We start from the raw sequence: 13808 nt of genomic DNA on the forward strand, positions 1-13808 counted from the left end.
TGGGGGGGCTCCTGGTGGAGCTGGGCCCCCCCAGGGCTGGGGCAATGCCAGCTGCACGGAGGCACGCACAAACGCACGGCTACACACCGGCTACACACCGACTACACACACAGAGACACACCGACTACACACCGACTACACACACACACAAACGCATGACTACACACACAAACGCACGGCTACACACACAAACACACCAACTACACACAAACACTATACGTAGGGGGGCTGATGCAAACACATGAAGGCGTTCTACACAGGCGTTTACACACGCACACGCACACACACACACACCTATTCTCCAACAGAAGGATGTGTATCCTGAGCCTCTTGGCTATGAAGGGCAGGTATCGTCTGTGTGTTCACCGTCCGCTTCAAACATCTCGTTTAGTCAGACCTCCCAACGAGGGCCGGCTCTGCTGTGTATAAAATTATCCTAATCAAGTTAAACTAACATTTGGAGGATGTCTGCATTGCAGTCCCCCCCCCCTGACTAATTAAAGCTGTCACAATGTGTTCCAACTGCAAATCATCCTAAATGGTCGCATCGCATTCTGACTGACGGTTCCTCTGTTTCTTTCCTTTTCTCCTCCTCCTCCTCCTCTCTCCATTCTCCTGCAGATTATGTTTATTTCGAGAACTCGTCCAGTAACCCACTGCTTATCCGAAGGATAGAGGAGTTAAACAAGGTGAGTTTGAGTGTTGGTCTCTCGCTCTCTCTCTCGCTCTCTCTTCTCTCTCGCTCGCTCTCTCTTCTCCTCTCTCGCTCTCCCGAAGTCTGTCTCTTTGCTTTTTTTGTCGGACTGTCTGTCTCTCTCGCACTTTCTCGCTCCCTCACTCGCTTCTTCCTGGTTGCTCTGTCTTTATCTTCTTTCTTACGTTTCTCGTACTTTCTACCTCTCTCTCTCTTATGTCTCTCACTCTCTCTACATCTCAGTCTCGTACTTACAAACTCTCACTCCATCTCTACGTCTCCCTCTCTCGCATCTCGGCCTCTGTCTGTCTCTATCTCTGTCTCTCTCTGTCTCTGTGTGTCTGTCTCTCTGTCTGTCTGTCTGTCTGTCTCTCTGTCTGTCTGTCTGTCTCTCTGTCTGTCTGTCTCTCTCTCTGTGTCTGTCTCTCTCTGTGTGTCTGTCTGTCTGTCTCTCTCTCTGTGTCTCTCTGGTGTTGCCGTCTGTCCGTCTGTCTATTTCTCTCCGTCTGGAGCACCCAGCGCCGGATCCATTTTGGCTTTGAGGAGGGGGAGGAGGAGGAGGAGGGGGGGGAGGAGGAGGAGGGGGTCCCGTGTGCGTCGTGTCGGTGGTCCGATCAATGCACTGGGCAGTGGGCCAGCATGGCGGCGCCTCGCCCAGTGAACCGCAGTTCTGCTCGGCCGTCAGGAGGCTCTGTCACCTGTCCCATGCCAGTCTGTCCCAGGCTGCCCTGTCCCACTGTCCCCTGTCCCCCTGTCCCCTGTCCCCTGTCCCACTGTCCCCCTGCCCTCCTGTCCCCTGTCCCAGTCTGTCCCCCTGTCCCCTGTCCCCCTGCCCTCCTGTCCCCCTGTCCCCTGTCCCCCTGTCCCCCTGTCCCCCTGTCCTCCTGTCCCCCTGTCCTCCTGTCCCCCTGTCCCCTGTCCCAGGCTGCCCTGTCCCACTGTCCCCCTGTCCCACTGTCCCCTGTCCCCCTGTCCCCCTGTCCCAGTCTGCCCTGTCCCACTGTCCCCCTGTCCCCCTGTCCCCTGTCCCCCTGTCCCCCTGTCCGGGCTGGGCCGGCTAATGGTGGCTGTTTAATGTGATTGACAGCCAGCTCAGACGGAGCCTTCTGCTCTGTCTGTCACTCTCGCTCTCGGCTGCTCAGGGACGCCCCTCTCTGTCTCCCTCTCTCCGTCTCCCTCTCTCCGTCTCCCCCCCTAAAGATTCAACAGCACGTACGAAACGAAGACAAATGCATGAATCAAGAGTCACATGGACCTGCATTTAGACGCGCTTAGAAAATCGAGACGAACAAGATGAGCGAAGGAGAGAGTTGGGAGAACGGTGACGCAAGCTTCAGGGAACCGTTGAATCTCGGTCACATCAGTGGGACTCAAACTCAAAGGTAGGGAGGAAAGCGCTAGGACGTCTCAAACGGAGGCCTTGTACCAAGATGAACACACTGTTGCTCTAATGATCCAATCACTCCGTTGCTAAAGGTATAAACTAAATAATCTGCCGTAAACACAAGGAGAGCATGCAAAATGGTTTGGCAGTTGTTTCATGGGGCCCCTTCGTGGCGTGGTTCAGAAGGATTTCCTCCTGCTGATTAACGACAGAAGAGCCCAGTATAATCCTAACCGTGGATCTAGGATTATAGTGGACCATGTGCTTCTGTCAGCCAGGGTGGTCCTCGCTTAAATGTCAAGGACTGGGCTGTTATGGATCTCCGGGGCTGTAATGGGATCAGTACTTCATCGGAGTGACCTTTGACCCGTGCTGACTCAGCATACGGGGCCTCCCACAGTGGGGTGTTTGACCTGATGTTGTCGCCTGCAACCCGTTATCTAACGCGACATTTCTGAGAGAAACGTCCAAACGCAGAGGGGATGAGAGAATCTTTCCGCGTCGGTCACGGGGCAGTTGGACGCATACAGTTTATTATTGCTCGATCCTCTTTCCAGCGTCGTGTATTCTCGCCTCCCCCCCCCGTCCGTCGCTGGGCTTCGTCATCACAAAACTTCCGAAACGCACAATGAACGAATTCCACGATTGTTTCTTATAGTGGACAAATATTAATATTTAGCTAAATTGCCAGCCTTGATATACGGCCTGGAACCCTATAGCTGATCATCCCTGAGGCTACTGTGCACGTTGGTCTATGGCCAGGTCACACACCCACCCTACGGTCGGTCCTCACCGAGCCCACCGCGCCCCTCATTAACCAGGGGTAAAGGCCCCTCGCTGGGGCTTAAGGCGGCCGGTCGTCTCTCTGTCTCCTCCACCGTGGCCCTCCTCACATCTGGGGGCCGGTAGGTCTGCCTGGGCTTCCAGAGGCCCTGGGATCGGGAGGAGACGCAGACGAGCCCTTAAGGAGACGCAGCAGCCACGGGCGTATTGATCTGGGCCAGGGACACTGCATAACGCCTCGTGTTAACCGCTCTGAAAAACCTAAAACAAACTCTGTGCGTGTGTGTGTGTGTGTGTGTGTGTGTGTGTGTGGAGGGTCGGCGTGCGCCCAACTCCTCCATACGGCAACCACTTGTTGCTGTGGTAACTGCAATTGTCTTCCCTCTTCTCTCCTGCCGGTTCCGCCGCTGCAGACGGCCAATGGGAACGTGGAGGCCAAAGTGGTCTGCTTCTACCGACGGAGGGACATCTCGAGCACCCTCATCGCCCTGGCAGACAAGCACGCCCGTGAGTTCACCGCGCGCTCCGGCACGCACACGCCGCCGCCGGTCGAGGGCCACTCGGCCTTCCTATCGCCGTCGGGCCAAGCTCTCGTTAAGCCTCGACCAATCACACGAGGGCCGGGATAAAAGAGAGAGGGAAAAACGTGTGTGTGTCCTTCCAAATCTGTGAGTCATCCAATGTGTCTGTGCTTGTTGGAGTGTGTGCGGTGAGCTGGAGGTACGTGTGAGGCTGTGTTTCTGTTCAAACACAAACTCTGATGTTTCCACCGGTGAAACGCTCGGGTTCAAAACGTTGAGATTCCCTTCTCTACGACGTTCCGCCGCTCGGATCCGAATCGCACTTATTGTACTTCATACGCGACGCCATCACGTACGCATGGCCTGGGCATGTATGGGGTGACGATGCGTGCAGCAGTGGTTACGAGACGTTGTTCTGGGACATTCCGTCCATGTCTTCCTCTCTTCCATTCTGATTGTAACTCAAAGGCACGCAGGGCTCTACGTGTAGCGCTGCGATGGTACGCACAGAGGTACGGACGGACCGCTGGACGGTGAACTAGCCAAAATAAAAGCGCGTGTTTGTCAACAGTTTGGCCCCAGCCCGACCTGGGGAGGAAGTGAAGCATATTTTCAAGGTCAGAGCGTCCGTTGGGCCGGCACGGCGATTTGAATTGGGTCACTCGGGGTGACACAACACCGGCGTCGTCATGGAAACACCGTTTGGCGCCCAAGACTAAGCTCCGCATGAACTGGGTGTGGTGTGGTGTGTGTGTGTGTGTGTGTGTGTGTGTGTGTGTGTGTGTGTGTGTGTGTGTGTGTGTGTGTGTGTGTGTGTGTGTGTGTGTGTGTGTGTGTGTGTGTGTGTGTGTGTGTGTGTGTGTCCTCCTGCGTGTGTCTTTATGAGCAATGCTCCATGTTTTACTTTTTTGTCGTGAAATTAAACTCTTTGAGTTAATGTTGAAACTGAAGTGTGTGTGTGTGTGTTTCTGTCTTTGTGTGTGTGTCTGAGCGTCCAAGTAAGTGCCTATGTGTGTATGAACAATTGGGCATGTCATTTTATTGGCGTGTTGTGGTATATACAGCTGATGTGTGTGTGTGTGTGTGTGTGTGTGTGTGTGTGTGTGTGTGTGTGTGTGTGTGTGTGTGTGTGTGTGTGTGTGTGTGTGTGTGACCCTGGCCTCAGAGTCTCACTGGGGGGGTTAGGTTCCAGTCCAGCAGTATTTGTTCTGTCGGACCACACAGCATCAGTCTGGCAACCGCCCGTGTCTGAGAACGCGCATGTTTATTTTCGTGTGGGGTTGTATATGTGTGTGTGTGTGCATGCACATTTGTGTGTTCGTACCCACACTGTTTATTGTTTAGCACATTGTGTTTTTCCAGAGTTGTGCGTGTCGGTCTGTGTCTGTGTGAGAGTGATTGTGCCGAAATGACACATGAGCACATTTTTTAAAAAGGTTTTTATTTCAAAATAATGATTTCACGGAAGTTCAATCGTTGGCGCCTCTGTGTTTCAAACCCGTGGCTATGTTGTTGCCATGGTGATTTCAGTTTCCGCCCATCGCTACGCCGGTCGCCAAGTTTGCGTACCAACCATGGCGACCTCTCCACGCCGCGGCTGCACGTTAACGCGTTCGACTGAGGTTCTGTTATTAAATCGTGGAGGCGTCACTGAAACGGTCGCTTGTAGTGCGAGCCGTCTGTCTTTTGGGGAAGAGGTCGTGGCAGGCGGCCGTCCTACTAAGGTACTGACTACACATGTGGTGGAGCGTCACCACTGGTCGGTCGGTACAGAGCACTGCTGGGCCGGTGCCTAGCGGTCCAACCACGCCCACGTGCGTGACGGACGCTGAGGTCATGCTCATCGGAATAGACACGTGTTGAACTGGTGATGATGTGTGCTGGCCTGGTCTCTGCGTCTATACTGGGCCGTGGGTCGGTGTGCGAGTGTGTCTGTCTGTGTACGTCTGTCTGTCTTTGTGCACGCTCATTTTAGCAGGGTCTGAAGCGAAGAACTGCTGGTTGATATTTTTTCTGGTGCAGTTTATTGCAGATCCGATATGAAGTTTGAATATATGCATTTACGGGCTCACCTTGGAAGGGACCTCCTTGAAGCCCGCCCCCCCCCAACTTGGTCCCAGCCTATAATGGCGCGTTCCCACCGGAGGGCGCGTTTCGGAACCAGCACGCCTCAGCACAGTAGTGAGGGTGCGGTATAGCCAGCTCAGTTATGGCTTGCGATTCCACCGCCGACGGTTCCCTTACGGATGGGCAGGGTTTAAGCCGGATGGCGATAGCCGCGGCAGCTACATAAGCATCGTGACCTCATAGCAGCCCGACAGTGTAGCCTGCTAATAAATCCAAGGAAAAAGAAGAACGCTCATTTTGTTCAATAAACAAACATTTTGTTCAATAAACGAAGCTTTCGCCGTTGCCCTGTAATACCTTTGCGGGTAACGTCTTTGTTTGTTTGTTATCCCTCTGGCACGGAAGTGTCGATTCTGTCGACCAATCAACGGACGGCGTGTGTAGCTGGAACTTGTTGGCCCCCTTTCAGACGTCTTGGTACCCCACTGAAGGAGTACTGAAAGATGAGTACGGCTTATCACGGCTATCAAGTCTTGACGCCGCCCACTTTTGGCGGTGGGAACGGGAACTGTGCCGCACCTATTCATACCGAACCATCCCCGGCGTTGGAAACGCGCCATAAGCCCGCCCCCCCCTGTGACCAAATTAGCCTCCTGACTCGCTGGTGATTGCGTCAGTCTTGCAGGATTCCTCCCTGGTGCTTCCTTGGAAATTGAACATTCTGGAACGAGTCGGTCTCCCTCCTCTCCAGCGTCGCCCTGTTATTGAAGTTCAGCAGTAATGGATTGTTATTGGTCGCTCTAGTTCCTGTAGCATCCTCACAGAGCACCGTTGGTCATGGACCGCCGTGTGTGTGTGTGTGTGTGTGTGTGTGTGTGTGTGTGTGTGTGTGTGTGTGTGTGTGTGTGTGTGTGTGTGTGTGTGTGTGTGTGTGTGTGTGTGTGTGTGTGTGTCCTGTTTATTCCCTGGTTTATTTACAGTTGGCTTCGATCCCCATTAGTGGCCGGCCCGGTGCCAGTTGGTATTCCGGGGGTTCAGACGTCGGGGCGGTCAGTCCAAACAAACGCAGGGAGGGAGGGCAGACAGAGGGGGGGGGGGACACAGGGTACAACGACCTGCTCCACTTCTGGCAGTGTTGTTATTTTTGTAAACAATAGTATTTGGTGTAATATGGTTGATGACAGCAGCTTGGAATTCCATGTTTTGGTTGTAGAACCAACTCATTGTGTGTGTGTGTGTGTGTGTGTCTGTGTGTCCCCTCTACATCTTTTTCTGCTCAGGTTTCTCCTCGTATCTCCTTCCTCCTTCCTTAGCTCTCGCTCGCGCTCGCTCTCTCTCTCTCCTCACTCCTTGCTTCTCTGGCTTTCTCTCTCCCTACTCTCTCTTCTCTCTTTCCTTACTCTCTCTCTCCCTACTCTCTCTCTCTCTCCTCTCTCCTCTCTCCTCTCTCTCCTTTCTGGAGAAGCAAATTGTGAATAATGTGGTGTTGATAAGGAGAGGAGGCGAGAGTGGAGGAAGGAAGGGAATAGGGGAGGAATGGAGTTTTTCTGTGCGTGTGCGTGTCCCCTGAACACACACACCTAACGGCAGCGGTATCCCAGCTGTACACATCTCCATGTGTTCAGCCGTGGTGCTCTCGGCTGTGCATGGCTGGCTGAAGCTGTGACAGTGGTGTGTGGACCTCCATTTAAATCAATTACTGAAAATAATTAGAAATAACACAAAGCTGGGGACGGACCATGCATCATATGTTAATGTGCCGTAAACATGTTTATGCAGCGCGTATCGTCTTCATTAACTTAATTACCCAATTTTTCTTCATTCGTTTGGGGGGGGGGGGGGGGGGGTTAAGGAGCCCTCGTTGCAATTGAGCAGCAGGATGGTTTGGAAGTTGCGAGTTTGAAACCCCCTAACTCCCAGACCCCTGCATACCATAGTCTACCTGGAGCAAGGCACCTCACCTGTCCCTAATGGGATTCAACACGGGATCAGTCTCCTCGTCCCCCTCTGAAGCAGTGCGTCGAGCGGTTGCCGCCCTTGCGTCCTCCATCCGTCCCATCTTTATTCTCATCCTGTGTTGTCACGGACTTTACAGCGCCGCCCAACTTGGTGATTTTTAATGTGTTGATCTTAATGTGTAATGTTCCGATGGGATTTAGTGTTTCTCGTACCTCCTTCTCCGGGATTTATGTCCCTCAATTCACCGGGGCGATGATGACCCTGCTTTGGGTGGAGGGAAACACACACACACGCACGCACGCACGCACGCACGCACGCGCGCGCATGCAATTGCAATTCAATACACACAGGCTACCCGCACACACCGTCCTGTTCACCCTTGTGTGCAAATCACACCTTTTTAATATTGGCAGTAATCCTTTATTAGGGGCATTCCCCCCTTGTGTGTGTGTGTGTGTGTGTGTGTGTGTTAAGGGAGTGAATGGGTAAGTATTGATTTTGGCCACAACACGACTCCAGTGCTGAAAAAAAACAACTGCCAGCGTTGTGTTCCTCTCTCCAGTTTGTGTGTTGTGTTCCTCTCTCCAGGTTGTGTGTTGTGTTCCTCTCTCCAGGTTGTGTGTTGTGTTCCTCTCTCCAGGTTGTGTGTTGTGTTCCTCTCTCCAGGTTGTGTGTTGTGTTCCTCTCTCCAGGTTGTGCGTTATGCGTTGTGTTCCTCTCTCCATGTTGTGCGTTATGCGTTGTGTACTCTCTCCAGGTTGTGTGTTGTGTTCCTCTCTCCAGGTTGTGTGTTGTGTTCCTCTCTCCATGTTGTGCGTTATGCGTTGTGTACTCTCTCCAGGTTGTGTGTTGTGTTCCTCTCTCCATGTTGTGCGTTATGCGTTGTGTACTCTCTCCAGGTTGTGTGTTGTGTTCCTCTCTCCAGGTTGTGCGTTATGCGTTGTGTACTCTCTCCAGGTTGTGTGTTGTGTTCCTCTCTCCAGGTTGTGCGTGTCTTCCTCTAATGAAGCTGCCGATGCGTTGGAGCACGCGCCCACTGATCTCTCTATCACCATGCGCTCGCTCTCTCTCGCTCTCGCTCTCTCAGTCTCTGTCGCTCGCTCGCTCTCTCTGTCTGTGTGTGTGTGTCTGTCTGTCTGTGTGTCTGTTTGCCTGTGTGTGTGTGTCTGCCTATATCTCTCTGTCTGTCTGCCTCTATCTCTGTCTTTCTCTCTCTCTTGGTGTGTGTGTGTATGTGTCTTTGTGTGCGTCTGTGTCTCGGTCTGTCTCTCTCTCGGCCTGTCTCTCTCTCTGTGTCTCGGTCTCTTTGGTTCTCAACATGCGTTCCTCTTTTCATTTTCTTTTTTTACCGTCTCTAGTTCTCCTCATTTGACTCTCTGCCGTCACGTCTTTCACTAACGATTCAAATCTTCTCTCCCCGTCTCCCCATCGGCCTGCTGCTCTCTCCTCTCACTCCCTCCCTCAGTGTTCGTACCGGTCTCTCCATTCTCTCCCTCTGTGTTCTACCGGTCTCTCCTCTCATTCCCTCCCTCAGTGTTCTACTGGTCTCTCCTCTCGCTCCCTCCCTCAGTGTTCTACTGGTCTCTCCTCTCACTCCCTCCCTCTGTGTTCTACTGGTCTCTCCTCTCACTCCCTCCCTCTGTGTTCTACTGGTCTCTCCTCTCACTCCCTCCCTCTGTGTTCTACTGGTCTCTCCTCTCATTCCCTCCCTCAGTGTTCTACTGGTCTCTCCTCTCACTCCCTCCCTCGGTGTTCTACTGGTCTCTCCTCTCACTCCCTCCCTCGGTGTTCTACTGGTCTCTCCTCTCACTCCCTCCCTTAGTGTTCTACTGGTCTCTCCTCTCACTCCCTCCCTCAGTGTTCGTACCGGTCTCTCTCCATTCCCTCCCTCAGTGTTCTACTGGTCTCTCCTCTCACTCCCTCCCTCAGTGTTCTACCGGTCTCTCCTCTCACTCCCCCCCTCGGTGTTCGTACCGCTCTCTGTGTGTTCGTCTAAGCACTGCTGTTTTATCGTGTTCTTCAGAACTGAAAGCAGTCGGACAGAGCTTGGCGCACTGCTCTCATTACCGTGTTACCAAACGGACACGAGGCCTCCCAGCCCACTGAAGGGGGGGGGGGGGGGGGGGGGGGGCATGACAACCCCTCCACCACGAGGTCCTCTGAGGGACTTGGGGAATCAAACCCGCGCTTAAGAGTGCCTTCGTGGTGCACATGAGGAGGGTTTGTTGCGTTGAAGGTTTTGGGATTGAATTGTTGTTGTTTTTTGTTCGTCCCTGAGAATATTCGTCATGTTGGGTTTTTGTTCGAGCAGCGTGATGTACTTTCTAAATGAAGGTGTTTGAAACGTGTTTTCTCTCCTGAATTCAACACCCAGCCTCTGATTCTTGGTCTCGGAGAATTGTCCTTGACTTCAGTAAAAGCACTGCTGCATTCATTTGTGAAAATCCAATATTTTCAGACTAATTTGTAATTTGTCAGCCCTGTGTGTGGTGGTGGTGGTGGTGTTGTTGTTGTTGTTGTTGTTGATGTTGTTGTTGTGGCTGCTGTTGGGAATGAATGGTTTATTTATTCAAGTGAGCAGTGATTTGCACTGATTAGCATGCGTTATCCGTATCAATCAGAGGGGACTGTTAACCCTTGTTTTGTCACACAAATGCTCATTAAGATGCATTATCTCCTAATTCGACATTGAAAGAAAAATTAGACACGTATGGTCATTTGTGGTGGAGGGGGGGGGGGGGACATTAGCATAATCAATATATAACCATAATAAGGTCGTATACAATATGTAATCAGCCCCGACGGCATGCACTTGATATGTATTAAGGTTATGGAACAGCCCATCCCCATGGTGTGGAGCTCTCTCTGGGCAGATCCCCGGACCGGATCATCTCTTCTATCTATCTGTTGTTGAAACGCAAATAATCACGAATGAGTCTGATCAACCTGATCTCCCTTCTTAATTAACATAGCAGAATTGTTTCTACTTCGGCCATCTTCGTGTGTTTTTTTCGAAACAGGCTTTTATAGCATGGTTCAATTGACTGTTATTTACATTCATTGTTTGGGGCAGACCTTGTTTTAATACATGGTTTGGGGCAGACCTTGTTTTAATACATGGTTTGGGGCAGGCGTTGTTGTAACCCGTTGATGGGGCGCAGGCTGGGAGGTGGAGTGTGTTTCCTCCTCCACCTCCCACCTCTCCCCCAGAGAGGCCTGTTCTCCGGCAGCGTGTGTGCCCCTCCCTCTCTGACCTTCGACCCCCCTCCCCTCCCCTCCCCAGGGGAGCTCGAGGAGGAGATGGAGAGCCCGGAGATGCTGGACCTCCCCGAGAAGCACAAGCACCAGCTCCGGCACCGCGAGCTCTTCCTGTCCCGGCAGCTGGAGTCGCTGCCCGCAACACACATCAGGTCGGTGTCACCCCCCCCCCCCCCCCCCCCCAATATGGTCCTTCTAATGAGTGTGTGGCCCTTTCAGTGTTTTGGTTCAAAGTTTTTACGTTGAAAATAAATCGTAGAACCATTTATTTATTTTTAGCGGGTGCACTTAGCAGTACGTTTTCTCTGTTTTTGTCTCCTCAGTACAGTGTGAAATATTACCATAATGAATCCACAAAAATTAAGTGCTCGCTAATATGAATCATGATGCTGATGCTGAATGGGCTTGTGTTGAATGGCGGGGGGGGGAGTAAAGTAGTATTAAACATACGCGTTGAAGCAAGCTTCCTAAAAACTGCCAGATAAGTGCAATCCCTCTCCCAGGCGTCGCTTGTTGTGAAGACTCAATTTGAAACCCAAAATGAAGTCACACCGTAATGAACAGCAAAATAAACATTATCTGTAACAATTGTGAAATAATTCTGAATTAATTAATTCCCAATAAAGACTGATGGGGTTGGGTGGTGTAGGGGCTCCGGTGTCTTTCTACGATCAGCCCTGAGGTTTCGGGTTCGATTCCCATGGCGTCAGTGCACCACCTTACAGCCTTGGATGCCTGACTCAGCCCTGCTCCTTAACAACCTTAAGCCCCTACCCTTTACCACCAGGTGGGATGTTGATTGGCCAATACAAGCCATTTCACAATCGACCCTCAAGTGACATCACACATGGGGCGTGTCCTCCCAGGTGTACCGGGGTAGATCACTAGCTGACCCCGTGGGCTGGACCAGCTAGTTGGCTGATCTGCCCGTCAATCATCTGGGAGGACACGCCCATGTGTGATGACACCAGAGGGAGATATGAGATGTATTTTAACCTCACCAAATCTCCTGAATACCTTTTTTTTTTTATTAATTTTATTTTTATAGGGAAATATTAACTGAATATGTAAAAACATAAAAATGTGAAGCATTTAAATCGACAAAAGAGAAAGCATTCCTGGGGAGACTAGCACGTGATGTGCTGGCTCACAGGTCAGGTTCCTGGATGCGTTACCCTTGGCTTTACAGTTTAGTGCACCAGTGCACTTCAGAATGATTGACTGATTAATCACAAGTGACCTTTAATTACCCTTGTAAGCACCGATAGTTAAAGTCTAGGACGAACCCTTAGAGATTTTCCGCTAAAACTAAATTAAAATGGAGGAGGATTTAGATCAGTCGTCTGGTTTGAAGTTCACTGCCTGGATTTTTCGTTGGGTTCGTCAGATTGCTTTACTAGATAAAAACCACACAAACTTTGCAAAGGACGAAATAACTAACAATAAACTCTGTTCCTTCCTTTCCTTCTTTTCTACTTTCTTACTTTTATGTTTTTTTTTTTTTCTGTACGCCTTCGCTCATCCTTAATGAACGTATTTTGTCTGCCTTCTCTCGTGTGTGTGTGTGTGTGTGTGTCTCCAGGGGGAAGTGCTGTGTGACACTGCTGAACGAGACCGAGGCCCTCAAGTCTTACCTTGAACGAGAGGTTGGACACACACACACACACACACACACACACACACACACACACACACACACACACACACACACACACACACACACACACACACACACACACACACACACACACACACACACACACACACACACACACACAGGCCTCTTCCTTTCTTAGTTCTGTTTAGTGAATTTCTGAGATTAGAAAGTCTGGCTCACGGATAAATTATTCACTGCATTGACCCAGAATGTTTTAGTTTTTACGTAGCGTAATGAGGAGCAGAGAGACGGCCAGGGGTGGAGAATGTACACTCCTCTCCTCCCCCCCTCTGCTCCTCCCTCCCCCTCCTCCTCCTCCTCCTCCTCCTCCTCCTCCCCCTCCAGCTCCTCCTTCCCCTCCAGCTCCTCCTTCCCCTCCTCCTCCTCCTCCCTCCCCCTTCCCCTCCTCCTCCTCCTCCCCCCCCCCCCCCCCCCTCCCCCCCCCCCCCCTCCCTTCCTCCAGCGCCCCCTCCACTGTCCAAGTATCAGGGGGTGGGACCCTCGGTGGGTTTGGGTGTTTTCACTCCTAAAGTTACCCCCCCGTCAACGGCCTCAACCTCAGGCGTGTTTGAGCGAGAAGCCCCCCCCCCCCCCCCGCAGATGGACCTTCCTCGGTCCCTGAAGCTGTCCCGAACCCGTCCTCCCAGTGTGACCCCCGCCCCCCCCCCCTCTCTCCCAGGACGCCTTCTTCTACTCCCTGGTGTACGACCCGCAGCAGAAGACGCTGCTGGCCGACAAGGGGGAGATCCGCGTGGGCACAAAGTACCAGGCAGACATCACGGACCTCATGAAAGAAGGTGTGTGTGTGTGTGTGTGTGTGTGTGTGTGTGTGTGTGTGTGTGTGTGTGTGTGTGTGTGTGTGTGTGTGTGTGTGTGTGTGTGTGTGTGTGTGTGTGTGTGTGTGTGTGTGTGTGTGTGTGTGTGTGTTCACTTGACGTGTCGTGTTTTGGTTGAAACCTACTGCAGTGTGACGGTCGATTCGAGGTGTCCTTTTTTATTCCCTTTGTAAGAATTGTTTTTCTAAGGCTCCCGATGAGCCCTTTGTGATGTATTTTTTTAAATAAATAGGTAAATGTATTTTTTGCCTGATTCTTCGTGTGAATTGACTAATCATGTGCAGGTTGATGTTTTGGTGTTTTTGCACCTGCATATGAACCGGGGCTGTGGAGTCCTTGATATATTTCTATACATTGCAATTATGGGGTGGCGGCTTTGTCTTCAGTCGTTGACACTTTTGTGCGTGTGTGTTTGTGTGTTTGTGCTTGTGTGTGTGTGTCTGTGCATGTGCCCAGGTGAGGAGGATGGCAGGGAGCTATCCAAGATGGAAGAAAGGATCTGGTTGCCTAGCAGCAACCTGACGGAGAAGCAGATCGACCAGTTCCTAGTCGTGGCTCGGTGAGTCTTCCACTCGTTACCAAAGCCTCAGGCCAAGGTCTGAAGGTCTCTCACCAGCACGAGGGCCACAGACCCCCAACTCGGCTGGAC

The 13808-nt window shown here is 51.8% G+C and overlaps 1 protein-coding gene across 1 annotated transcript in view; it reads left to right on the plus strand.

Moving 5' to 3' along the window:
- Positions 1 to 621: 621 nt before the first annotated feature.
- Positions 622 to 13808, plus strand: part of mta1 (metastasis associated 1) — a gene marked incomplete at its 5' end in the record, with an annotated part of 27671 nt that continues 14484 nt past the window's right edge. Inside the window, 6 exon segments of the mRNA XM_030356546.1 lie at positions 622 to 689; positions 3275 to 3368; positions 10692 to 10818; positions 12249 to 12312; positions 13003 to 13120; positions 13616 to 13718. Of these exon segments, the coding sequence (XP_030212406.1) occupies positions 622 to 689; positions 3275 to 3368; positions 10692 to 10818; positions 12249 to 12312; positions 13003 to 13120; positions 13616 to 13718 (574 nt within the window).

Source organism: Gadus morhua, chromosome 5 (genome assembly GCF_902167405.1).
Source record: "Gadus morhua chromosome 5, gadMor3.0, whole genome shotgun sequence".
In the NCBI taxonomy this organism is placed as follows: Eukaryota; Metazoa; Chordata; class Actinopteri; order Gadiformes; family Gadidae; genus Gadus; species Gadus morhua.